The sequence below is a fragment of the Lonchura striata genome, chromosome 15 (assembly GCF_046129695.1).
Source record: "Lonchura striata isolate bLonStr1 chromosome 15, bLonStr1.mat, whole genome shotgun sequence".
Lineage (NCBI taxonomy): Eukaryota > Metazoa > Chordata > Aves > Passeriformes > Estrildidae > Lonchura > Lonchura striata.
The window spans coordinates 6,203,316-6,226,741 of NC_134617.1; the positions used below are offsets into that span (position 1 = coordinate 6,203,316).

Genomic DNA, 23,426 nt, shown 5'->3' on the forward strand with positions numbered 1-23,426 from the left:
TCTGCACTCATTCCCCATCCTGTCCTCAAATTCAGGGTTGTGATGATAAGTCCATGTCTGCAATTACTGTGGAAAAAATTAAGTTTCTCCAGTCAGGCGCTGCTACCCCCGGGCAGGTCACTGTGCGCCCCACTCTGCCTCCCCTACCCCGGCCAACACGTGGTGCTGCACATTTGCAGAGCCTTTATTTGGTGTTTCTGTGGTGGGCGGTGAGGGGCCGGCCAGCCCCGACCAAGAGAGCAGCACATCTGTGTGCCAGGACCACGGGCAGCCTGAATGCACTGAAGAGCTGCTCCGTGCTCGGCACGGTCAGGCCAGGCCCGCCCCAGCCGGGGGCTTTCGGGCCAAGCCTTCATGGAGATGTGGTCTCCTCCAGGGACAGCCAGCCCCTGCATCCTCCCACTGCCCGGGATGGTGAAGAGAAGAGGGCAGGCTGGAGGCCAGGAGATGTCACCACCAGGGGTGGAGGTGGGACACAGGGATTTTGCAAGTACTGCCATCACTGAGGTCTCTGCCATGAGATACTCAGCCCAGCATCCTGACTGCAGGGTGCCAGAGACGGGAGCAATGGAGGGAACAGGGTGTGATTCCTGCTGCTGGGGAACATCTGGGGAAGGAATGGAATGGGAAGCAGCTGAGGGGGGTGCTGGCCCTCGTGCCAGCAGCCTGAGGCCCTACTGGTCCTGCTGTTCATCATGGTTCTGCTGCCGCCGCCTCAGGTAGCTCACGATGTTTTTCTTCACGACAGCAATGTTGGTGCGATGGTACCAGCGCATGATGGGCACACCCTCGGGGCTCACCAGGAACTTCTCGAAGTTCCACTTGATGTCATGGTTCCGCAGAGGCTCCCAGAAGAGCCTGTTGGGGTTCCCAAAGTCCTCCGCCACCGGGGGACAGGCGTTCTGCAATGAGGAGCCAATGCATCACTGCCATGCCCCTCCAAAAAGCAAACTGGGTCTGTCCCCCTTATCTCCTCTTGCCATAGCACCCACCTTCAGGAAGGTGAAGATCTTCTGCTCCTTGGCCCCGTTCACATCCCCTTTCTGGAATAGCTGGAAGTTGGGAACAAAGCCACCTCCTGGCCTGACGTACCTAGGAGAGGCAGGGAAACAGGATGTTGTGCAATGGACAGCTCTGGCTGCTTGCACAGGGGTGGTGGCTGGACCCCAAAACCCTTGTTTGGGTCCAGAGCCAGCAGCAGCTGCAGCCTCTGCTCCCACTACTGGGGGAGAGGTGTCCCACAGTACTCACTTAAGGGCAGGGAGGATCTCTGAGTTCTGGCCGGGTTCCTGCTTCCCAAATTGGTTGGAGGGGAAACCAAGGACCACAAGCCCCTCATTTCTCAGCTCATCTTGTAGTGCATTCAGTTCTGCATTCAAGGAGAGCCAGAAGCAGGTTAGCAGAGGACTGGTCACACCTCTACACCTGCACTTACCATCCGGGACCATTCCAGTCAGGCCGGCCCCTGGGGAGCAGGCATTAACCCTTTCCCCAGCTCCCCAAAGCAGAACGGACCATGGGGCCGCACTCCTGGGCCCTGCCCTGATCCCGAGGTGCCCGTGCCCCACAGGACCCTTACCAACATACTGCAGGGTCAGGCCTCAGTATGTGGCTACGTTGACGAAGAGCACTGTCTTCCCCTTGTACCTCTCAAAGGGGATGTACTCATCCCCATCGATGGTCAGGGCCCCATAGCTGTAGATGGTGTCATTCACCGAGGGGTAGCAGTCCACCTGTGGGGCGAGGAGCATCCCATCAGCGGGCTGGGGGCTGCGAGCCCCCTGCTCCCCACGGCACGGGCAGCAGGGCAGAGGGGCCAGCCCTGCTGCGGGGAGCGCTGCCAGCGTTGTGTCCCCTGCCCTGAGCGCCGCTGGCAGCGGCTGCGCTCCGGCGTGCCAAGGCCGCGGTGGTGGCACAGGCTGGCTGGGGCGTGCGGATGCACAGGGGGCTGGCTGCAGCTGGGGGAATGTTCACCGAACAAGGCGAGTGGCTGCAAAACAGCCGGGCACGGGGGAGGCCAGCTCCAGAATCCCGAGGCTGTGGGCAAGTGAGCAGGACCCACCGCCCCTGGAAGCCCTGGGGGACAGGGGCAGGACAGGGGGCTCTGGGTGGGATGGGGAACGGGCTGGGAAGGGTCGAGCTGCAGCAGCCCCTGCATCCGGGACCACAGGGGTTAACCAGAGGAGCCCACCTCCTGTCCCCACCGGGGTGCCCAGGCTCAGCCCAGTGCCACCGAGGGGCTATTTCGGGAGCTGGCAAGAGGTGAAATCACAGGGGTTGTACTCGAGGAATAAAGGCTCCTTGGGACTGTGGGGTCCCGGTGGCAAGGTGGGGACCCTGGCTGGGGGGTGACAGTGCCCCTGCCCGCTGGGCTGTGGGGACACGGTGGGTTCCACATTTTCCCGACATGGGGAAACCCACCCGGACATTGCAGAGGGAAAAGCCCCCGTGCTCTGCCCCTGGGGAGGTCACTTGGGGGACACATGGCTCTGTCCCCCTTTGTCCCCAACCCTAGGACAGCGATTCTTGGCCCTTGGCAAGAACCAACTCAGCAAATCTCCCCCGATCCAGGCACCGGGATTGTAGGGGGAAGGAGGGGGACTCTGGGGCCGCCGTGCCCCTCCCCTGCCCGGAGGAGTCCTGCAGAGAGCCTGGGGAACAGGCGCGTCCCCTGGGTGCCACACAGCCCCTAGACCCCCCTGGACGCCCCGTGGGGGTGTCCCCCTGCTCTTACCTTCTCCCTCTCCTCGCTTCGCCCCAGCTGGACGAGCCCAGCCAAGACAAGGGGCAAAATCCAGCTGCTGCGGGAGCAGCCCGCCATGGCGGGGCGCGGGGTGCGGGGTGCCAGCACCCCCTGGCAGCCCGGGCGAGCGGCCGGGACAAGCGCCGCTGTCGCTGCTGTCACCTCGGAGCCCGGCGGCCGGGAAATAGCTGCGGGGCTGCGAGGGGGGAGCCAATGGCCGGGGGGGGCCGGGCCGGGCCGCGTTAACCGTGTGGGCTCTGGGACGGACACACGGACAGACACCGCCCGGGGGTGGCACCGCGGGCTGGCGGGGACCGGGGCACCCGGGGGGACACGGGGCAGCGGCATGTGCCCAGGGTTTATGCAACGTGTTACCCGAGCCGGGATTAAACCGCAAGGTGGGGGGAGAGGTTTAGGGGGAAAGGGGGGACGGAGGTGGCGGTGGCGGGGTGCCCCATCCTGCGCAGGTCACCCAGCCAGGTGACATTTCCGCTCCAAGCGGGGTGCTGGCACCCGAGGAGCAGGGACAAAGCCAGCAGCAGCCTCGGGGAGGCCGGGCTGGGGCTCGGTGGGTGCCCCCAATGGCTGCTCGGGCTGGGCTGGGGAAGGCTGATCCTGCTCCGCTCCTTTGTGCCCGGTAAAGGAAGGTGCTGCTAGAGGCAGCTCTGGAGGAGGATCCCTCCTGCCAGGGGCTGCTCTGCGGCTCGGGGGCTGTGGCACCACGGTGACCCTGCTGGGATCAAGGGCAGGGCACTGCAGGGTGTCCCATGGGGCAGGAGTTTCCACGGTCCTGTGTGCTTAGCCAAGGAATGTGAACATTTACCCTGGGCTGTCTCCAAGGAAAATATCGGTGGTGAGGTGTAAATTCCCTGAAATCTCCCCAGAAAATTATTCCGTGGGAGAGTTAACTGGCTGGAGGGGAGCTGGGGGAGTTGTGGTTTTGGGGTGAGGCTGGCCTGGGGTGGAGGACACTATGGGGTGGCAGTGGGTGAGCCCTGGGGGGACCATGAGTGCCAGCATGAGGTTTAGCTTTACTAGAAAGCAGTGTCAGCCCTGCCACGATACTGTCACTGAGCCAGCTGCTGGAGATGCCACCAAGGAAGGGGAGTGAGGCCACGGGTTAAGAGGAAGCTGGAACCAATCTCCCAGTCAGTGTTCTTTGCCAGAAGGAACACCACGTCCTGGGAAAGGCTGGTGTTGTGAGGCTCCAGCTGCAGCCTCAGCTGGCGTGGGAGGGCTGGGGTTGAGTCCATCTCCCAGGCACACAGGGAAGCCACAGAGCAGGGGAGCTGTGGGTTTCTCTGTCACTGGCAGCATTTCCCAAAGCTTTAAACCTGCACTGCTACTGTCCTGCCTAGACCCCAAGCAGTGTGGGGTGTTCCCCCAGGCCCAGGCAAACTCACAGGGTGCTCAGCCACTGCCTGGGGACTGCACAGAGCCCATCACAACATGCCAAGAACCAGGCCAGCCACAGGGGTGCTCCGGTTGACTCTCACAGATATGGCTGTGAGTGGCTCCTTGCCAAAACCTGTAGGAGCCAATACCCAGGGTTTGACCCTCCCCACTTGCTTCCCAGGCTCTCGGGAGGTTTGAGGCCATTGGGGCTGCAACTCCTGGCTTGCACATCTCTGCATTCTGCCACCAACAAGGACCAGTGTGTGCCCAGTGCTGTGCTCCGCAACACAGCTCGCACTTCAGAGCCTGACCAGGGCTTGAGCTGCCTCCTGCAACAGAGCTAGGACAGGCCTGGGGAGCTGCTCAGGACTCCGTTCCTTACCCTACTATTTCTCACCCACATCTAGTAATAGTGGTATGTGGCACAGTGTGGTTGTGTCCCTTCCACGTGTCCCTAATCCCTGCCACGAGCAGTGAAAGTCTGAGTCACTCCTGAACTCAGTTTTCCTAAAACCAAAACAAAAATAAGTGACAGTTTATCCAAGTCCTGCCTCCTTGGGTTGCAGTGCCAAATCAGCCCTGGTGGAGGCTGGGAATGGGGAAGGAGTTAATGAGACACAGGCAATGGACTCCCTCTCTGCCACTGACCTTCCATGGCATCCCGGGCATGTCACCCAGTGTTCCCAGCCTGCTGTGCCACGTCATGCTGGAGGCTGCATGGGAGGGCCAAGGGGGCCAGGGATTCCACCAAGGCTCTGCTGCTCCACGCTGCAGGATTGGGGTCCCCCACCCCAAAAAGCAGCTGAGCAGGGCGGGCTGACCCTCGCACGAACCGTCCTGCTCGGTTGTTTTTCCAGCAGAGCCGGACGGGAGCCAGCTCACGCCTGCAGCAGATGTTTGGCAGCAGTCCGGGGTGGGAGGCCAGGCGCTTCCAGCTCCCTGGCCACCATGCTGCCACTGCCACCAGCCTCCCTGGCTGTCCCTGAGCCACATGCAGGGGCTGCAGAGACCTTGTGCCAGGCTGCAGGGCCCCAGCTGAGGAGAGGAAATGTGAAAGCAGTGGTGGGGACCATCCAGTGCTGCCTGCTGGGTTTATCCCAGAGCTGACTGAGAAGTATTTTCATGCAGAGGGACAGGGATGGTGCCAGCAGCGTGGCAGGGAGCTTGGGGAGCAGCAGGCAGCATTGCCCTGGCTAGCAGCAGTGCAGCTTCCCTCTGGCAGCCTGGCCTGGCATCAATCCCAGGGCAACCTCTGAACGTTTGTTCTAAGTGTGTGACGGAAGCAAAAGCATAGCAAGCTCTGCCAGGCGAGAGGCCCCAGTTCTTTGAGCACCAGGCTGCCAGCCTGCCCAGCCCTCACTGCTCTGCCCCAGCCCGTGTGCTCCCACACACTGCCTTGGTTCAGCAGCAGCCTCCCTGTTGGCCACGGTGCCCAGCACCCTTTGGAGTGGGGGTCCCTCTTCCCAAGTGCCCCTGCAGCCCCCTGGCTATGTGCTCTGCCCCCTCCAGCATTGCCATCCCTTCCTTTTCCAGGGGAAGATTTGCTCCCTGTAGAAATGCCCCTGGTCCATTGTCCCCCCTCCCCCCTGCAAAGGGAGTCTGCCCAGAAGCAAGGTGAGAGCCAGCATCGTGTGTCCCCTTCTCCCTTCTGCGACTGCCCCATCTGCCTCTCCCAGCAGCAGCCCCCACGGGCCAGCAGCCAGCTCCTGGCACATGCCAGCACCTCCAGGGAAGCATCCCAGTGGATGCTGAATCACTTCAGTGCCCGCATCACCCTGCCTGCTACAGCGTCACCGGAGCAGGACCCGCTTCTCAACAGAAAGGCATTTTTCCTTGGCAAAACTCCATGCAAACACTGCCTCCAAGTTCCAGCACTGTTCAGACACTGAAGCCAGGGCCACAGGGGGATTTGGTTATCTTGCTTCATCCTGGAGGAGGAATTTCTAACTTGACAGTGTTGAAAATCCAGTTTAAATTCATTCTCCACCATTTTAATGCTTTAAAAAATGTCGTGGCTTCCCTCTGCTTTACCACTGCTGCCATTTAGCTCCATGTTTGTTGTTGTTACGAGCAAATCCATCTTTCCAAGGCCTTTCCTGGAAATGTTTGCCACGGGTTTGAAACTTCCCAGTAAATTCATACCAAGAAAGGAAATCTCTCAATTCCCTCTGCTGCTCTTGACAAGGGGAAGGCAGGGGTGGGAACAGCAATCATGTATGGTTGTGTGGATAGGGGGAGAGGTTTTCCATGCTTTTCCTCCAAACCAGGCTTCCTTCCCAAACCACTCCAATGTTTGTGGCTTTTCCCCTATTCCTCTCATACCAAAGCTGCTCAGATCTAATTCCTGGTGCTGCTGGCCATCCCCACATAGTCCCCAGGGAAGCAGTGCTTGGGTGGAGCACGGGGGAGAGCAGAGCCAGGGCTGCTCCCACCCTGCACATTTGTAATGTCCTCCAGCTGCTGCTGCACCATGCCAGCAAGGGAGGGAGAGAGGAAGAAAAACAGGAAAATAACGCTGGTTATTTTCCTCAAACTCTGCAACTCGAGAGGGGAAGAGAGAGTTGACAACTCGAAACAGAAATATGTTTTTTGGCTGGGCAAGGAATAAGTGTCTGCTCCCTCCCAGCACAACCACAGCCAGTGGCTCCAGTGCAGGCACTTCTGCTCCCCAGGGTCTGCATCCTGGTGCTAGGCTCCTTTCCCAAGGTGGAAGGTGTTTGCCCAAGGTCCTGCTTCTCTGGAAACCTCCTGCCCCTCTGGCCCCACCACCCAGTGTAAACCAAATCTGGCTGCTGTGGATCAAGCCACACAGAGTTTCCAACACTGCAGGGCTGGTTGCTCTTTTCAGCACAGAAAATAGGATTTAAATAATTCCCACCAGCATCACCATAGTGTTTCCCACATCCTTCCTGATTCATGCTGCTCGTTTGTGACCTTCCTTGCTGTGAGTCACCAAGACGCCGCTGTTTCAGCTCCAGGGCTCCTGCCACACTGACCCAGCACAAGGCTGGTGTGAAGGAAGTGGTGCCTGTCACCCAAGTGGGAGAAAAACAGCCACAACCGTTGTCAGAAAGTCTTGAGGGATCCTTGCCACCCACTCTGTGCAGACTGAGGTTTGCCCTCCTGCAGCATGGGGCTGGGCTGGCAGTGAGCTTCCTGCTGGGCTCCAAGGCCGGGGAGAACCCCAGGGACCTTGAGGCAAGGCAGTGCAGGAGGTCAGGGCAGGGAGAGTTCCTGGAGAGGCTGCAAAGTATCTCAGATCCTGCAGAACCAGACACCACCTGTAGTGTGGACAGAGCTGCATGACACACTCACATAAAGGATAAAGTCCATTTATTTCATAACAAAGGGCAATACAACAGCTTACATGATCCCTTGCCACTGGCTGGGCACAAACCTGCTCCTCCTGCTTCACCTGCCCAGGTGAGGCATGCACAGACTCCCCAGCAAGGCTGGTGTGCTAGGAAACAGTGGGAGCTCTCACTGTCAGGAGTGGGGAGTGCAGACAGGAGGGCTGGCAGGAACTGCACACACTCCTCTGCCCCACAAGACCCAGAGGAGCCAAGAGCCCTGCAGGATTTTCCTACATTTCAGCAGATAATGGGTAGAGGAGAAGCTGGTGCCAGCTGCACGTCTGCTGTGCAGCCAGCACAAGCTTTGTCACTGATGCTTTTAGCCAAGCACTAAATGCATAACCAGAAGCCACATCCATCTTGCTTTGACTCTTTTTTCCCCAACCACCTTGACAGCTGGGACTCCAAAGAAGAGATAACTTTTCCAGGCATTTCCACTCCTTGCTGCTTGCCTGGGAGGAGACAGTGTCACCAGTGAAGGTGAGACCAGCCTGCCTCCCTCATGGGAGTGAGATATTTCCAGCTGGACATGTCCTCAAAGTCACACCTCTCCCCACTGCTGCCCACGCTGTCATTTCCCCCACAGTCCCTGAGCACTCAGTAGGCAAAATGAGCAGTGAGAGCCCGGTACAGGAGCAGGTCTGGGTGCTGGCCCAGCCCAGCTCCTGCCCAGGCTCCCCAGCTCTCAGGGTGCCCTGTCAAGGTGCCTGGCACAGGGTCCCATGGCTGTAGCCCCCAGCCCAGCGAGCTGGCCGTCCCCCAGTGCCCGTGGCTCACACGATGCCGTTGCGCGTGGGGTGTGTTCGGACTCGGTAGATGATGACGGCAGTGGCCGGGCACAGCACCAGCACTGTCATGATGAGGATGGTGGCCAGGATGATCAACACGATGACCCAGATATCCAGGATGTGCTTGGGGAGGTCGGTGGGACTCGTGAGGTGAGGGAGGTCCATCCTGCAAGGAAAAGGCAGAGGGGTGGTGGGGCAGCCCCCTCCATCCTTCCTAGTCCCCTGCTGCTCTCTCCAGGGACACCCCTGTGGCCAGGTCCAGCTTTCACCTTGGGCTCCTTCGAGAGCCTTTGGTAAAGGCTCCTTCAATTACCCGCAGGATTTACAGCATGCTTTAAAGGCACTGGATAAAAGCCCAGGGAAAAACTTCCCTATTAATTGCTACTGTTTGTTATAGGAACTGATAAAGGAAAGCCACGACCGGGTGGGTGTCCCGCTGGTCACTCCCCGGTCAATCATCACTGGGATGGGAAAATGGTGGGGACAGGTCAGCCGGGAGCCCCCTTGTTTCTGGGGAGCCTCGTGCGTGTCCCCCCACCCGCACCTCGTGCTGAGTCACGGAGTTATCCATCAGCTGAAAGGGACGGAGGGGCCGGGGAGCGGGGACCCCTCCCGGGGACCGTGGCTGTGGCCCCGTCCTGCCCGGCCCCTCGGGGCTGGGGGACACGAGGGGGAGAGGCGGCAGCTGCCCGTGCCCTGCATGCCCTGTCTGTGTCCTGTCTGTGCCCTGCATGCCCTGTCTGTTCTCTGCCTGCCCTGCCTGTCCTGTGCGTGCCCTGCCTGCCCTGCCCGTGCCCTGCCTGTTCTCTGCCCGTGCCCTGCCTGTTCTCTGCCTGCCCTGCCCGTGCCCTGCCCGTGCCCTGCCCGTGCCCACCTGCCCGCATCCCCTTACCTGCGGCGCTGCCAGGCTCCGGCACCCACTCCGAACCCGGCTCCGGCTGCAGCTCCTGCGAGGAGATCCCGCCGGGAGAGAAAGACTCCCGCCGGGAGAGAAAGACTCCGCCTGGCCCCGCCCGGCCCGCGGGGGACGGCAGGGGAGGAGAAGGAGGGGAAGGGGATAGGAGGAAGGGGAAGGAAGGAAGGAAACGCAAAGCACGGCAGGACGTTTTTTCTACAGCAGGAAAAAATAAGAACACGCTCCGTCTCATCCCACCCACAGTGGAGATCCGCTGGGAGAGTGCCTCTGGAGCTGAACCCGAAGGTCTCAGGGAGGAACCGTGGGGACATTTAACTTCACAGTCGTTAATAAAGGATTATTAACCACACTGTGACTCTCCTGCCTCAGCAGGGCTCACAGGCACCCACTTTGTCCCCGAGGCCCAGGGCAATAGCACCCCGAGCCTCCCCAGCCGCCCGCAGCGAGGTGCCCGCACTCCCCAGGGCTTCGGGCAGGGTGATGTACAGAGACACGGGCAGAGAGCATCGCCAGGGAGGGGACAGAGCTCAGCCCGCCGGCTGGGAACGCTGTTTCTGCTGCTCAGTTGAATATTCCACTCCACTGGTGATGCTGAATGGCAAAAGCAAGATGGGATGCTCCGACTTTCCTTCTGGGACGCAAGCTCAGTGTCAGTCACGGTGAGGGTGAGAGCCACACACTGCCTTTCACTCCTGCCTTTTCCCAGGGAAACCTGTTGGGTTTCAGGTGGTGATAAACCCTACCGCATGCTCTCCAAGCACCCCTGGCCTCCAGGCACCCTTGGGCATGCAGCTCTGCCAGGGGCAGTTCACAGGCAGCCTCCTCCCTGCCCTCCCAGCAGAGCTCCCCTCCAGCTGCTGCAGGAGGATAAAAACCGTGGGGTTTTTATCGTGAGCAGAGCAGCGGCACATCCTCATGGGCAGGGGTTTCCTGGGGAGCTGCAAGCGGCGGGCCGAGGGCAGGGACTGACTGCAGGCGCTGTGTGGGGATGGATCCCGGGCTGAGGATGGGGAATTCATGCCACAGGCCAGGCGGGCTCTGGTGCTTCTTTGGGCTTATCCAGCAGCAGACTGGCAGCGGTTTGCTGATGCCAGCTCTGCCCTCCTTGCACACAGCAGAGCATCCACAGACCTCGTGCTTTCCTGCTGATCCCACACATGGGAATGTTCATTCTTCTCAGGACCCTTAGTGGACATGAGACTGAAGAGAAACCCCCTTTGGAGTGTGAAAAGATCACCCTCTCTGCTCTGCTCTGGTGAGACCCACCTGGAGCTGTGTCCAACCGCAGTGTGAGAAGGACACAGAGCAGCTGGAGTGGCTCCAGAGGAGGCCATGGAGATGTCGCGAGGGCTGAGCTCCCTGCTCTGGAGCCAGGCTGGAAAAACTGGGGATGTCTGCCTGGAGAAGGCTCCGGGAGACCTCAGAGCCCCTTCCAGTGCCTACAGGGGCTCCAGGAGAGCTGGGGAGGGACTTAGAACAGGGGCTCGGAGTGACGGGGTGAGATGGAACCGCTCCCCACTGCTACAGGGCAGGGACAGATGGGACACGGTGAATAAATCCTCTGCGAGGATGGCGAGCACGGGCACACAGCGGCTGTGCCCGCCGCAGCCCGGGCCGTGCCCAAGGCCGGGCTGGGCGGGCTCGGGGAACGTGCCGCTGCCACGGCACGGGCGGGACCGGGGGACACCGGGAGGGACCGGGCAGCACTCGGTGGCACCGGGCAGGACCGGGCAGCACTCGGTGGCACCGGGCAGCACTCGGTGACACCAGGCAGCACTGGGTGACACCTGTCGGGACCGGGCAGCACTCGGTGGCACCGGGCAGGACCGGGCAGCACTCGGTGGCACCGGGCAGCACTGGGTGACACCTGTCGGGACCGGGCAGCACTCGGTGGCACCGGGCAGGACCGGGCAGCACTCGGTGACACCGGGCGGGAGCGGGCGGGACTGAGGGGCCGGCCGGGCCGCAGGGCCACGTGACCGTGCCGGCGCGGTGACGTCAGGCGGCGGCGGCGCGGCGGAGCCCGCCCTCCGCCAAGATGGCGTCGCTGCTGCAGTCGGAGCGGGTGCTGTACCTGGTGCGCGGAGAGAAGGAGCTGCGGGCGCCGCTGCCGCAGCTGTACTTCTGCCGCTACTGCAGCGAGCTCCGCTCGCTCGAGTGCGTCTCGCACGAGGTAACGGCGGACCGGCCGCGCCGCGCCCGCGCACCGGGCGGCACCGGGCGGCCCCGGGCGGGACGGTGCTCTCTCTGCGCGCAGTGATTGGGTCGCTCTCCTGCCACTCACTCGCTTTCTGCTTTGCTATTGGTTGTTGGCGCGACTGGCGGGTGGGCGCAACGCTGCACGGGGCGCGGGGATTGGTGGTGAGTGACGGATGGGGCGGGACTGCGCGGTGGATTGGCTAAGCGGGCTGTCCGTCGGCGGAGCTCGGGCTGTGATTGGCTGGGGCGAGCGCACAGGGCGGATTCCCCTCATGAGGGACGAGCCCCCCAAAACGGGCCCGGCCGGGGCCGCGGGGACCCCTCACCCTCACGGGGACCCAGCCCTTGGGTCAAGACTCCCCCCCCCCACACCACACTCGTGCCCATCGGGCCCGGCCGTGGAGGGGCAAGGACCCCCCCCAAGACTCTCCCCCCTCCTCGATTTTTTTTTTTTTAATTTTTTTTTTGTTTTTTTTTTCTGTGGAGGGATTGTGTTTTTTGCAGCTGCGATTTCTGGAGGCGGAATTTGCTTCATAAATTGTCATAATAAAATCGCCAAGCCTGGTTTTGTGAAGCCTGGTAGAATTGAGAAATTGTGATAGATTTGGGAAGCCTTGAAAGAATGACTGTGCAGCCCAGATCTCAGAATCTCTCATGAAATGTTAAGGTCTCTGAAGAGTGGATTTGTGACCTGGCTGTATCTGTCACGCATTCGCTGTGGTGTGAGCAGTGTAGTCATTGTGCGTGGCCATGCTTAATAATCAGTTTGAATTCCTCATCAGGAAAGGGCCCCAGTCTTGCTGCTGTCGTTTTAATTGACAAAATTCACTGTGACAGCAGAGAAATACAAAGCATCTTCTGAAATACGCATGTATCTGACCTGTGTAACTGCAAGGACAGAATAAATTTAGGTGTAAATAAAAAATAAAATGTTAAAACTTTTGTTCAAGCTGAAAAATGAGATTCTGGTAACTGCTAAAGGTCAACACCCAGCTGATCTTTTCCCATTTACAAGGTGGAGTAATTTAATCCATTCTGACATAAGAAACCTTATAATTTATGTTATTAAAGATCAAAATCTGGCTGAGATGGGCTAAGGTTTTGCATACCAATAAACATCTCAAGCCTTCCCTGGTTTCACCCTGCTGTTGCAAGACACGAATCCTTGTTGTATCATGTGGCAGTTTGGGGCTTTTTGGACAAAGGTGTGCCAGATAATGTTTGTGATGTGGCTGTGTCTTCTTCAGGTTGACTCTCACTACTGCCCCAGCTGCCTGGAAAACATGCCTTCAGCTGAAGCCAAGCTGAAAAAGAACAGGTAAAATTGCTTTGGATTTTTTTTTTCCCCACCAAGGCTCCCTATTTAAAACAGTCCCTTCCCATGTCTGTCTGAAATTCTTCAAAAACTACATGGCTGCTTGTTGTGTTTGAGTCTAGTTTGGTGAGTAAGAGTCTTTCCATGATGTACCATGTGCTGTTCATGACTTTTGGGTGCATTTTTATGACTTGGGCTCATAATACAGATGTTTTTTAGTATCACATTACGTTTCTCACTGCTGACTCTGAATCCCCCAAGTTCCCGTGTCAGCTCGTTATCCCTAGTGCTGCTGCCTAGGAGTTGATGGTCTGTTGGTTTAGTGCTGATGTGGTAGTTGGGAGCATTTCTCTCAGCCTGGGACCCTTCTCAGGGCGCTGCCTTGTTGTTGCAGGTGTGCCAACTGCTTTGACTGCCCCTGCTGCATGCACACCCTCTCCACGCGCGCCACCAGCATCCCTGCGCCGCTGCCCGACGACCCGGCCAAGACCACCATGAAGAAAGCCTATTACCTGGCCTGCGGCTTCTGCCGCTGGACTTCCCGGGACGTGGGCATGGCAGACAAGTCTGTTGGTAAGGCACGGTTGAAAGACACACAGCTTGGTTACAGCACCAGCCCAGTTTGTGTTTTGAAGAGAATCCAGACTGTGCTGTAGACTTGGTACCTGGTGAGGATAGGAGTTGTAGTTGGAAATTCACAGGAAATCTCCTTGTTGCTGAAGACTCCTCTGAAGAGCTGAGCTGAGTTAGTGAAATGTGTGACCCACTTTCATGCCTGTGTTACCTGACTAGTGAGAAAACTGTCAAACTGTTTTAGTCAGTTAATCTTGTTTGTGTGCTTTCACAGGCTTTGAAGCTGCTCAGTCTGACAGCATAAACACCTAATTTATTTTCCATCACTTTTGTTCACTTAGACTTATTCCAGAGTTGCTAGTCAGTTTTTGAACTTGGCTTTTCTCTTCACAAGAGCACTAGAACAAAGGTTTCATCTATTTTTTGGTATGTGAGATGTACAGAAAATATCTGTCAGGTGGGGCTGAGTAGGCCAAGTAGATCTGCTGACTTCCAGTGTTAATGTGACTTAAAATGGAGCTGAGGATGCAGAGACAGCAGCAGCCAGCAATAAGAGACACATATAAACACTTGTACCTGCTGCTGAAGTGACTCCTAGGTGCTGTCCTGAGTATCTCTCAAGCAACATTTGTTTAAAAACACAGTATAAAAGCTGTCAGAGCTCTTTCATTCCAAAACTGCCTGTGCAACTCTTTCAGAGGTTTATATTTGCACAGACATGAACTTAAACAATTGCAATGGTAGGTGTAGCAGTAGCAAAAATAGGGAATGTCATAATTTATAAATAACACCAAGATAGTTCAGTGTTGGGTGTGATTTCTGTGTGGCATCTCCTATAGACTTTGCTTTTTCTCTTCTCTTGTGCAGCAAGTGGCGGCTGGCAGGAGCCGGAGAATCCTCACACACAGAGGGTGAGTGAGGGGGAAAGCTGTGCTTGGGCTGAAATGCATCAGCCAGAAAGAACTGTTGGAGTGTCAGGCCCTCTCAATCACTTTTTCTGCATCTATATAATCCTTCAGATACCAGTTCCAGTTCCTAATCTGCACCTTGACTGAATTCAATGGAGGGAAGGCCTCTTAGAGGCTCCCCTGAGGATATCGCAGTATAAAATCTCCTTTTGAGAAGAAGCTCAGTTGAAACCAACCTATCTAATGGTGCTGTTAAGGTGAATGTGCTCCGTATGTATGTGAAAAGAGCTGTTTTCCAATCAAAAGTGTGTCCAGGATCTGGAAAACACAACTGCACCTTTAACACCCTTCCCTTTTACCCGTTAGGGCTCCACTCTAAATGTGACCAGCCTCGGGGAGGGGGGAAAAGATGCTAAAGATGCTGTTTGCTCTGCCAGTCCAAATTACTCAGAGTTGGCCACATGACATTACTCTCTGCAGTCATGGCCAATTTGTGAATGAAGTCTCAGTTGCTGAATTGCAAACTGAGAATTGGACACTGCCCTTCAGCACACACCATTCCCAAGGAAGGGTCATTCTGTCACCCACAGTGTGGATTAAGACATGGTAAGGTACACAGGCTTCTTGAAGTACATCCTGCACAATACAGCTGGTACTAGGAGCAGAGTGAAACAAGTAGCAGGAACCCCAGCTAGTTCACAAGCAAATGCTGCAGCTGAGGTGACAGTGCTCCCTGTTCCTCCTTCCAGATTAACAAACTGGTTGAGTACTACCAGCAGCTGGCCCAGAAGGAGAAGATTGAGCGTGACAGGAAGAAGCTGGCGCGACGCCGCAACTACGTCCCGCTGGCCTTCTCGGTGAGCTGGTTGTACCATCCTCTCAGAGCAAGAAAAGTGATCCACAACAGCGTCAGCCCAGAAAATTAGATTGTTGGTAGCATGATAGGGCTGCCCAGCTTTGGCTAATTGAGGACAAGATGAAGAAAATGAAGCTTTCTTTAGGGATGAATACTCTAACACTCATTACTGTGTATTCCATTGCCTCTCTCTCTGATAGTCCTCCCCAGCAGTGCCAGAAGGTTTATACTTGCCATGCCTAGGAATATGTTCTCCAGCAGTGAAGTGCAGTGCAACTGCAGTCACAGTGCCAGTGGCAGCTCTTTCTCAGGACAGTTCATCCCACAGCTTAGTGACAGATAGATCAGCATGGTCTGACACTTCTCTGCATGAAATCTCTACTGAAGTTGACCTTAAGACTTGGTTGTGGCTTGAATGACTTGTTTATTGTACCTGGCAGGGAAATGCTCACTTTGTTTAGCTGGGTGACTGCATATGCTTGCTACTTCAATGAATTGTGCTTGCTCTGTGCCCTTGCTTGTGTCTTATGGCTGCATTTTTTGTCTCCGTTGCTACCTGCTGCTATTTTGGGGGCTCTCCACAGCAACACACTATACACGTAGTGGTAAGTCTTTTCACAGTTTCTGGTGTTAAAGCTCTCATGGTACCAACTGAAGGGGAGTAACAGATCCTACACCAGGCTTCGGGGCCTTTGACTTAGGTGTGCCTAGAACAAACAGAGGTGAAGGCCAGGCCAACTCTTCGGAGGATAACATTTGTTACAAAAAATATTTTGTGTTAGTTTATAAACAGAGCGGTGTCTTTGAGTAAGTAATGTAACTTGAAACGCAGTCCTTCACCAAGCTTGGCTGAAACACAGCTGTCTGCTTGGTCAAGGCAAGTGCCACTAACAAGAATCATCTCATTCTTGAAAAATCACCAGAGATAGGCTGATGCTCACATTTCTCGTTTGGTGAGAATTTAGGTTTTGAGCCCTGCCCAGAAGGAAGATGTCTGCCTCCAAGCACCCTGGGTACAGCTCAGCTGTGGAAAGCTGAGGAGTAGCTCAGCTATTGCTGGTGAGAGAGACTTGTAGGTAATGAGGCTTGTAGGAGTCTGAGCCTTTCAGCTGCTTCAAGTAGTGCTACAGAGCCTTTCAGACAGATGCATAACCACATCAACCCACTTTTTTTGGCAGCTGAGCTCTCATTCTACACTACTTGACATGGAGTTGCTCTGAAGAGAATATCCAGGGAAGATGTGTCAGTAGTGCAGGCTGGTGATTTCAGGAAGGAGCAAAAAGTTTTATAAGCAGTAGCCACACACATCTGTCTTTCCCCATCTGCAGTGCAGTGGGAATTATTTTCTCCTTGCTAACAGTTTAAGCAGAAGAATGTATCTTAGGAAGCATTGAATACCTTCTCCTTTTTGCTTTCCTTTGCTTGTACCCCCATGCTTGTCATGCAGCTCATAGGATGAGTTTGCTGCAGGTCTTTGTGTCCCATCAGGAGGCAGACCTGAGGGTGGCAGTTCCTTTTTTCCTTGCAGGACAAATACAGCCTTGGAACGAGGCTTCAGCGCCAGAGGCCCGGAACTCCCATCAGTGCCCTCGCTGGACTCTCGTGAGTCTCAGGGGTGGGGTTGGTTACCTTTGGGGGAGCATTGGAGGTGTAGGCAAGAGAGGAGTAAAGCAACTCTTGAAAGATGATAGACAATTAGCAGATAGCAGTGGGAGGAGATTTCCCCTTTTGAGCACTGGAGAGGTGTCAGGTCCTCAGGCATCTGTCTGCAGCAGCTCCAGATGTTCTGCTTTCTCCCAAGAGGAACAAGGGACTGCTCACACCCTTGTTGTAATTATTGTTGTGCAATCTCAGCTCTTGCTGCCTTCTGTGCTATAATGCAGTTGCTGTCAGAGCACACGTGCCCTATTTCATGACTGAGTTGCCCCTTATTTTGCTTTAGGCTGAAAGAAGGAGAAGACCAGAAGGAGATCAAGATTGAGCCAGCTGATGCAGTGGAAGAAGTGGAGCCTCTTCCTGAGGATTACTACACAAGACCAATCAATCTGACAGAAGGTAAAACCTTAGTATTCTGTCACTTTTTTGCCTTACATTTTGTAACATGGGCATTGCCTACAAGTTTGTGGTGTTCCTCATGACCCAAGTTCCTGGTCATTTTTGTGCTGGGATTGAAATACTGGGAAATATTTGACTTTTTAAATGGTAACTTTGAATGCAGCCTCACCTTCATGGTGTACATGGAAAGAAGTCATGTTGTGCATGGCTTCAGAGCCAGAAGGCCTGAAGGGTTATTTCATTTTCTTGCTGGCCTTAATTTCCTTGTATATAAGGCATCAATTTTTGGATGAAGAAAAAAGCTGATGTCCTTTTTCAAATAATAGCAGGAAATAAGGAAATAGCAGCTGCTGGGGATCTGGAACCAAAAGTGGGCTGTTGAGCAACAGTTACGCATTGCTTTGACATCAGCTTGGAAAAGCCTGTGTACACTTGCCAGTTCTTCAGCTGACTCATAAATTTAATCCACAAATACTGTAAATTGATTAGTAAGACTTGGTGTGAACAGGATAGACCAGCAGGTACAGGAATAATGTGGGCTTCCAGCTGAGGTAGCTCCAAGTGGAACGGATGATGTTGATAGTTCTGCAGACCTACGAAGTCTGCCAGTATCAATTGGTTCATGAAAGGTTTATGGAAAGGGGTAGATCTTCTTGGTCTCCCTTCCTCATGAGGCTGCTGGCATTGTGAGTTTGATGCTGGTGAAAAAGACCTGGTTCCTTACAGTGAGGGAAAGGCTGCCACGTAGCTCACTTGCCTTGTAGGTACTTGTTCAGTGAGGAGCTGCATTTTGAGAGAAACCTATGGGAGGTTTTGGCTGCTGGGAGTTTCTTGCTTTGGGAACTATGTTTTGTCTAATTCTACATGTGAGTCTGAGTTACGCAAACTCCTTGTTATGAAGCTGTGTATTGTACTCATGCAGCACCCAGCTGTGAGGGTAACAAAGCTGTGAAACTCATTTGCTGTGGTGAGGGAAAGAACTATGTTCTAGATGATGAGAAAACTCTTGTTTCCATCCCAGCACAGCTGTGAAGAAAGATGTGGGTCCCTTGTTTCTCCTGGGCTAGCACTGATGTTGTTCTCATGTAACTGTTCCCAGTCAGGACAGCTTTACTCAGCTTTTGCCTGTCTATTTATTTGTAGAAATGTGATGTTGCCAGTGGCTTCTGAATTACGAGATGCAGGTGAAATTAAGTGTCTTAGAGATGGTGGCAGATCTCCACACAGTGTGAGGTGCATATGTAGAATCCAGGTCGAGTTTCAGTTCCTGAGACGTTTCTTTGTCTTCTTTCTGTTGTGCTCCCAGTGACAACTCTGCGCCAGCGCCTGCTGCAGCCTGACTTCCAGCCCATCTGTGCTTCCCAGCTCTACCCACGTCACAAGCACCTCCTGATCAAACGCTCGCTGCGCTGCCGGGTAGGGAATTCCATCCAGAGAAGTGCCTTTTCCAGGCTCGCAGCACTTGGGTGCTGGGAAATGGGATGTGTTTCTCTTTTAAAAGAAATGGCTCAAATGCTTCAGGTTGTTGAAAGTTCTCAGCCAAGTTAGTGGTAGCAGCACTAAGAGGGTGAGGGAGGTTATCATGTCTCTAGTGTGATGACAGTTGTGAAAGGGGGTCAATACTGTCAAATATGCATAAAGATACAAAGGTGGGTTGTGCTAGTGCTCTGCCTAGCCGAGAGGCAAAGAGGACTGCCAGTACAGTTGAAATAAAACAAATGTTGCTGTTACTAAGCACGAAAGTCAACAAACAAAATATTAGGGAGAGGCAGTGCAGAATACTGAAGATGTCACTAGAGTGAAGGAAGGAAGAGGCTATTTCAGAGAAGCAAAGCAGAGATCTGGGAAATGAAGAGAAGCAAGAGTTAAATCCAAGTTCTGCTGTTGGCTTTCTGCATGGACCTTACTACATGATTTGTTTTCTCAGTCATACAAGGATATTTATTTATCTGGTCCCTAAAGTAATAGGGCAATATTATTGTAAGTATTTAAGATGCAGGATGCTTAACAAATGCATAGTATTTTCTCAGAAATAAGTAATGTCAGACTGATCCTGTGTTTGAAGAGTAGCCTATGAGGAGATCATAGGGTCTAGCTGCTTCATTTTTTTAATGGATTCTGGAGTATAGTTATTTGTGCTGCAGTCAGTGTCCAGCTGTTTTCAAGACTGTTCCAAGTCTTGTGTTTCTGAGGTTGTGCTGGTAGTGCTGGATATGGCATTTTGGAGTATCAACAGCTGAACACACTGGACATGCACCCCAGATAGTTTTTATCTGCTGTGCTGGAGGCTGTAATATAATGGCTAGTGACACAGCACTTGTGGCTCTGATTCTGCAGTGTGTGACTGCACATTGTCTTTTGGTGCTGACTTTAATACCTTTCTGTCTAGAAATGTGAACATAACCTGAGCAAACCAGAATTCAATCCAACATCTATCAAATTCAAGATCCAGCTGGTTGCTGTGTAAGTAGGAAATGGGGGCTGGGGACAGCAACTCCCTGCTTATGCTTAGTTAATGCCTTCTATTTAAATTTCCTTTGACCTGTTGTGGGATTGTATCATCCCTTAGGATCATGTAATCACCTTTTTTAATTATATTTAGCTTATCTGTAATAGGCTGGCTTGCTGATCTACTTAAGATTTCAGCAGTTTGACAAAAATACTGCATGCTGTGCCAGCCGCAGACTGTAGCAGGGTTTTGTAGGATTAGGGTTATGCTGCAAAATGACCCTTCATTTTTCCTTTTAGGAAAGCTCTAATAGCTTTACAGACAGCAGCAGAGTCCCTCACAGTCATTTGCTCTGTTATTTTGTAGTAACTACATCCCTGAAGTGAGAATCATGTCTATTCCCAACCTGCGCTACATGAAGGTCAGTAGCTTTTCCAGAAGTGTCTTAGGCTGAGACATAGCCAGGAGCTGTGAATGTGGGAATCTTTTAGGAAGATGACATGGTGTGATGATTGTTCCCTGAGGGCTCCACTCACTCCATTTAGAGGGTACAGGGTTTAAGGGAGTGGCCAGAGTAACACTGTATGTACTTGTCACTGCAGCAGTAGATTGCTGTGCAGTGTGACATCATCACTTGCCAATGTCTGAAGAATAAAAGGTGTGAAACTGAGATTTCAGCTAGACTCCCAAAATACATATTTCTTATATTAATTAAGAGTTTTGCATGGCATTGGTGCCTGTTTTATGAACAGGGGGTAGTCTCTGTCCATCCATTGAGAGGATGTGATGCAGTTTTTGAATGTGTTGATGAGTCAGAGAAGATGGAGATGCTTACAGTAACAATGAATTTTCATACAATTGCTTCTTGAACTTTGATTCCTGAATCTCCTCAGGAGAGCCAAGTCCTTCTGACTCTGACTAATCCCGTGGAGAACGTCACACATGTCACATTGCTGGAGTGTGAGGAGGGAGACCCTGATAACATCAACAGCACTGCCAAGGTATTGATTGTACCCTCCTGCTGGGTAAGTCCAAGCCTCTTCCAGGGTTTGCCACTCCCATTTGTCCTTCCACAGGACACACTTTTCATATGTCCTTCAGCCCCTGCTAACTGTGCTGCCTTTCCCTCCTTGGAGCTTAAATGACTGTCACAATTGTGACAGCAGCTCATTAAGTATTTTGAAATTGTGTCAGTTTGTTGATATCTAAAACCGAAGGGAGAAATTTATTATTTCACTGTCAGGATGGTAATCAAGCGGTCCTGAAGCAGGGAAAAGCTGAGGATGAATCACTTTTCTGTTAAACCACAGTGAAGCAGAACTCAGAAGAGAAGAGCCCTCTCCTGCTTGCAGTGCAGCTGATGATCAGTGCTGAAAGGCTTCTTTCTCTCCATGCTCTGTTTCAGGTGGCAGTTCCTCCCAAGGAGCTTATTCTGGCTGGCAAAGATGCTGCAGCAGAGTATGATGAGCTGGCAGAGCCTCAAGACTTCCAGGATGACCCTGAGTGAGTGTCCCGTGGGGATCCTCTCCCTTAAAAACTTGTCTCTTTGAGTAACTCCCTCTCCTCCTGTGTGCCTTCAGTGTGGTTTGAGTTCCTTTGAGAGCATTGTTCTGCTTAGAACAATGCTTTGAGAACTTGGCTGACCCAGTGTTCCTGTGTGTTCTGCCTTGCAGCGTTATTGCCTTTAGAAAAGCCAATAAAGTGGGAGTTTTCATCAAGGTCACCCCACAGAAAGAAGAGGGTGAAGTGACCGTGAGTTTCAAGATGAAGCACGAGTTCAAAAACCTCACTGCTCCCATCCGGCCCAACGAGGATGGTGACCACACGTCGGAGGTGATCTGGCTCACCCATCACGTGGAGCTCAGCCTCGGCCCCGTGCTCCCGTAGCGGCTCCCAGCGCTCGCTCCCGACGGCTGGATGGACTGGCACCCGGAGAAAGCACCTGGTGGAAGGTTCTGCCAGAGCTCCTTTGTGATGTGTGGGTGTGCCACGGGCCCGGCCAGCTGCCAGGAGGGGGCTGAGGCTGCCGTGGTTTGGGCTGGTTTGTTTTCTCTCCCCTTGTCGTAGTGCCCACTAACCACCACTCCACTTCCCCTCACTGCCACAGGCTAGAGTAACTTGCAGCACGTCTTAGAGCACAGAAGATCTTCCTCAACAGATGATTAGGGCTGAATTTGGATTTAGCAGCAGAAAAGAACCCATACTGTTTTTTTTCCCCGTGTCAGCCCACAAAGCTGATGTTACATACCCAATGAACAGCTTCTCTTTCACAAAGGGCAATGCCCTGACCAAACAAACAGTTTAAGGAGTGTCCCTGCCTTCTGCATTCTGGCAAGTTACTGCCAGCAGCATGATCTTTTCTCTTGGTTTTCTGCTCTGTCATAGAATACCTCAACTGTGGGGGCTGGGCCATAGGGCCCTACCCCTCTGGCCTATGTAGCTTGCTTAGCCAAGGTGGTAGAGGTTTTTTCACAAAGGAGTTGATCAGTTTGCCTTTAAACTTTAAACATAGTGTACTGTAGTGTTCATGGATCTGACTGGCAACCAAGCCCACCATCAGACCGCTGCATCTCAGCTGGATGTGCACAGGATGTGCTGAAAGCTGGGAATTCAGGTTCTGCTGCAGCTCTTGACTGAGGCAGGAATGCTCTGGAGAAGCAGGGATGCTCCAGAGAGGCTCCCTGGCAGAGCTCAGCTCAGTAAATGTTGTGTTGCTAGGGGTTGTAGCAATGAGGTTATGAAACGTGAAGCGTTAAGATTAGTTCTGGTAATTATAAAGCTACAGCAGTGATTTGGGTTGTAATCTTTGTTTTTCCAGTTAGGGCGGGTGGGAGGGAGGTGTAAAGGTGGAAACTCATTATATGTTAACTACACACACTGTACCAGAAGGTCATGTACCCCAGGGTATAATTTGGCTGCAGTCCAAGCTAAAATGAGTGATTAAGAGCTGTGTATCCAGGAGACTGGCTTACCAAGAAGTGCATGGCTGGTGCAGGCAGGTGAGATGGCTCTTCCTGCAGAGCATTCCCACTTCAGACGTTGACCTTTGTTAAACATTTCTGAGGGGCTTTGACGTGCTGCTGTGCTGGGAAAGGCTTGAATACCAGCCAGCCACGGCCGTGTCATGATGCTTGTGCCATGGCTCTGGCAGCCTGCATCTGCGAATCCTCTGCGTGGAGGGGCAGGATGAGGCTGCCTGCTCTCTGGGGGGGTGGTGCAGCATCCCAAAACATCTCCCCTAGCGCAAGGAACCTGCTGTGGTGTGCTGGAGGGGCTCACAGCTCACAGGCCTGGTCCCACAGCGGGTCTCTGCAGCGAGGCATCAGTTTACAGCTCTGTGTAGGTGACACACAGATGTACAGCATGAGTTAGAGACTTGTAGTTAGTAGTTAATGTGTAGTGCTAGTGCCTGCTGCGGCTTTCCCTGTCTAGATAACAAAGCACTTCACCTCTGTCCACAACTTCGGTTCAGTAGCCAAAACAGCTGCTGCACTTGCTACCACAGAAAGACCTCCCAGGAGCCAAGCCTAGAGCTGTGCCTGGGGCTGGGGTTTGCTGCAGGCAGTGACCTGCGCCCTTCTCGCTGCAAACAAAAGGTGCATTGGGTTGTGTCGCTCTGACAGCTGGGCGAGCTCTTCTCTCCTAGGCCATAGGAAAGGCATTGGCGTCTCCCTGCGTCTGTCCCTGCTCCGCCACAGGCGCCTGTTGCCTGATGCTTGACGTCGTGTAGTGACCTTCAATAAACCACACGTGGCTCTTGGATTCTTTGCGCTGGCTTTTATTCCAAAATTATCATTATTTAAACAAAACAGAGGGCGGAGCTCCCCCGTCTTTTCCCAATGGTCCCGTCCCCGTGCTCCCCCCGCCTCCTTTCCC

At 53.9% G+C, this 23,426-nt stretch overlaps 3 protein-coding genes across 4 annotated transcripts; 1 reads left to right on the forward strand and 2 right to left on the reverse strand.

Moving 5' to 3' along the window:
• Positions 1–166: 166 nt before the first annotated feature.
• On the reverse strand, positions 167–2,934 carry GPX3 (glutathione peroxidase 3). The gene is made up of 5 exons (XM_021552106.2): positions 2,735–2,934; positions 1,580–1,733; positions 1,252–1,369; positions 993–1,092; positions 167–902 (listed from the first exon to the last, which is right to left on the reverse strand). The coding sequence occupies exons 1-5, from the start codon at positions 2,819–2,821 to the stop codon at positions 675–677; spliced, it is 687 nt and encodes a 228-aa protein (XP_021407781.1). The 5' UTR covers positions 2,822–2,934; the 3' UTR covers positions 167–674.
• Positions 2,935–8,264: 5,330 nt separating this feature from the next.
• Positions 8,265–9,456, reverse strand: SMIM3 (small integral membrane protein 3). The gene is made up of 2 exons (XM_021552218.2): positions 9,172–9,456; positions 8,265–8,445 (listed from the first exon to the last, which is right to left on the reverse strand). The coding sequence occupies exon 2, from the start codon at positions 8,442–8,444 to the stop codon at positions 8,265–8,267; it is 180 nt and encodes a 59-aa protein (XP_021407893.1). The 5' UTR covers position 8,445; positions 9,172–9,456.
• A 1,733-nt stretch (positions 9,457–11,189) lies between these two features.
• DCTN4 (dynactin subunit 4) lies at positions 11,190–23,312 on the forward strand. Of its 2 annotated transcripts, XM_021552193.2 has the most exons (14): positions 11,190–11,368; positions 12,642–12,712; positions 13,104–13,282; positions 14,150–14,193; positions 14,940–15,047; positions 15,631–15,651; positions 16,575–16,648; positions 16,989–17,101; positions 18,408–18,517; positions 19,491–19,564; positions 19,917–19,971; positions 20,444–20,551; positions 20,956–21,053; positions 21,224–23,312. In XM_021552193.2, the coding sequence occupies exons 1-14, from the start codon at positions 11,234–11,236 to the stop codon at positions 21,435–21,437; spliced, it is 1,404 nt and encodes a 467-aa protein (XP_021407868.1). In that variant the 5' UTR covers positions 11,190–11,233; the 3' UTR covers positions 21,438–23,312. The 2 variants fall into 2 exon arrangements, with proteins under 2 accessions (XP_021407868.1, XP_021407869.1); XM_021552194.2 differs by lacking the exon at positions 15,631–15,651.
• The last annotated feature ends 114 nt before the right edge of the window (positions 23,313–23,426 follow it).